This window comes from Mus caroli, chromosome 5 (genome assembly GCF_900094665.2).
Source record: "Mus caroli chromosome 5, CAROLI_EIJ_v1.1, whole genome shotgun sequence".
Classification (NCBI taxonomy): Eukaryota; Metazoa; Chordata; class Mammalia; order Rodentia; family Muridae; genus Mus; species Mus caroli.
Window position 1 is genome coordinate 128,986,695 of NC_034574.1, and position 2,455 is coordinate 128,989,149.

At 55.8% G+C, this 2,455-nt stretch overlaps 1 protein-coding gene across 1 annotated transcript in view; it reads left to right on the plus strand.

Annotated features, from left to right (window-relative positions):
* Nucleotides 1-2,412, plus strand: part of Alkbh4 (alkB homolog 4, lysine demethylase) — a 5,760-nt gene extending 3,348 nt beyond the window's left edge. Inside the window, exons 2-3 of the mRNA XM_021163027.1 lie at nucleotides 179-376; nucleotides 979-2,412. Coding sequence (XP_021018686.1) covers nucleotides 179-376; nucleotides 979-1,566 — 786 coding nt within the window. The 3' untranslated portion in view covers nucleotides 1,567-2,412. The remainder of the gene's footprint in view (nucleotides 1-178; nucleotides 377-978) is intronic.
* Nucleotides 2,413-2,455: the final 43 nt, after the last annotated feature.

Consider the following 2,455-nt stretch of genomic DNA (forward strand, 5'->3'; position numbering starts at 1 on the left):
GCTAGCTTGCCCTTGGTCTGACCTTTGCCTCCCTCCCCAGCTCTAGGATACAGGCATCCATGACCACACCCAGCTTATTACATTTGGGTTTTAGGGGCTGGAGCTCAGGTCTCTGTGCTTCTTGCAGGGTAAGCACATCAGCAGCTCACCCACTCTGCCCTATCTCTGTCTTTTACAGAAAAAATGCTGTTTCCTCTACTGCCCGGACACAGGCTGGGCCTTGGGGGCCGAGGGCTCTGACTTGGAGGGTTGGGCATTCCCCTTCCCAGGAGTGACACTGATACAGGACTTTGTGACCCCAGAGGAAGAAGCTGAGATGGTGCGTCTGATGGACTGCGACCCCTGGAAGCTCTCACAGTCCGGGAGGAGGAAGCAGGTACGGTGGCCTGAGCTGAGCCAAGGGACGGTCCCTTTGGCAGTGGCCCCTGGCTACCTCCTGTAGCCACACCCTAGGGATCTTTGGTCACAGTGGGTGTGGACTTCCTCATCAAGGGTGGCTGCTGCGTCTCTTTGCGGATGTCTCTGCGGCTGTCTCGTTGGTGAGGGGATGCCAAATTCTAGGTTGGATTTCTATCCTGTGTGCTGCTAGAGGCTGCTGGGCATCACCCGTTTCCATTGCGACTCTCACCCCTCACCTGTATGTCTCACCTCCTATCTCTCCCCTTCCTCGTTATCTCTCCCTTACCACAATGTAGTCAGTGCCTTAGTAGCTTCAAAGGTGCNCCTCACCCTTTGCTCCTGGCACCATAGTGCTGGGTTAGAGTTCTGGTGACATCAGCCAGTTGGAGGTCCCTTCAAGCTTTGTCCTGTGCCGGGACAGCCCCAGCCACCCACTCTGCCCCTGACCTCTGAACAGATGGAACAGTCCTCCTACCTTGGCTTTCTGGGTCCTGGGATTTCATGTGCACACCAGCCATGCCCAGTTTGTGGTTGGCATGGCTTAAGCTGGGCCACTTCTCCTTCCTGTCTCCACTGCAGGACTATGGCCCTAAAGTTAATTTTCGGAAGCAGAAGCTGAAGATGGCGGGCTTCCAGGGTCTCCCTGGCTTTAGCCAGAAGGTAGTCCAGAGAATGGGCCTTTACCCGGGGCTGGAGGACTTCCAGCCTGTGGAACAGTGCAATCTGGACTACAGCCCTGAGCGGGGCTCCGCCATCGACCCCCACCTGGATGACGCCTGGCTGTGGGGCGAGCGGTTGGTGAGCCTCAACCTCCTGTCAGCTACAGTGGTGTCCATGTCTCCAGAGGCCCCTGGCAGCCTGCTTCTCTGCTCAGCCCCCTCCGTCAGACCTGATGCTTTTGAGGACAGCATTGTGGCTCCTAGCAAGTCTGTCCCCTGCCAAGAGGTGGAGGTGGCCATCTCAGTACCCCGCCGCTCCCTGTTGGTGCTTAGAGGGGCCTCGCGGCACCAGTGGACACACGCCATCCACCGCAGACACATCAAGGCCCGCCGTGTGTGCGCCACCTTCAGGGAGCTATCCAGTGAGTTCCTGCCTGGAGGGAAGCAGCAANAACTGGGCCAAGAACTGCTGCAGGCTGCACTCTCGTTNCAGGGGANACCNGTNTGATGCCTCCCAGGGCCCAGGAGCTATCACTGGCCTGGCCGAAAGCTTGGCTCCAGCACAACCGTNGGAGGGGCTAACACTGAGGTCTCCCCACAACAGTAGATTCGTGGGGGTTTTTTGAGACAAGGTCTCATGTAGCCCAGGCTAGCCTCCAATTAATTATGTAGCTAAGGATGACCTTGGACTCTTGACTTTTCTACCTCCTCTTCCCAAGCTCTGGCTTGATTGTTTTGTTTTGTTTCTCTTTTTTGGGACAGGGTCTCCGGCCTAGACTGGCCTCAGACTCTGTGTCCAGCCAAGGATGACTTTGAACTCCTGATTCTCCTGCCTCTACCTCTTGAATGCTGGGATTTCCAGCATGCACTATCATATGCAGCTTTTGTCTGTGCCGGGATGGCAGCAAGCGTTCTGCCAGCTGAGCTACCCCCCCTAGCCTGTTGGGGGTTTTTGAGACAAGGCCTCACATGGGCTAGACCGGCCTGGAACTCTCCATCCTCCTGCCTCAGCCTCCCAATCGCTGAGGTGACAGCGTACTGGTGANGTTTTATGAGGAGCCATCTGACCCTTGACGTCATGAGCATCGTATGCCCTGCCCGGAGCTGGTTCTGCTGGGCCTGGGCTGCGGCCATCCCTCAGCTCACTGAGTATCATATGTGGAGGGATTGAGTCTTTTAGAACTTCAGTACTTGGGACGAGTAAGATGGCTCAGTAGCTAAAGGCGCTGCCACCAAGCCTGACGTTCAGTCTCTGCCATCCACATGGTGAGAGGAGTGTCCCCTGATCTCCACACGTACATCACCCCCTTTGATAAAATTCATAATAAAAGAAAACCCTTGGTCTCATGTGAAATGAATCTCTCTTTTTCCCATCCCTGTGTGAGGTAGTTGTACTT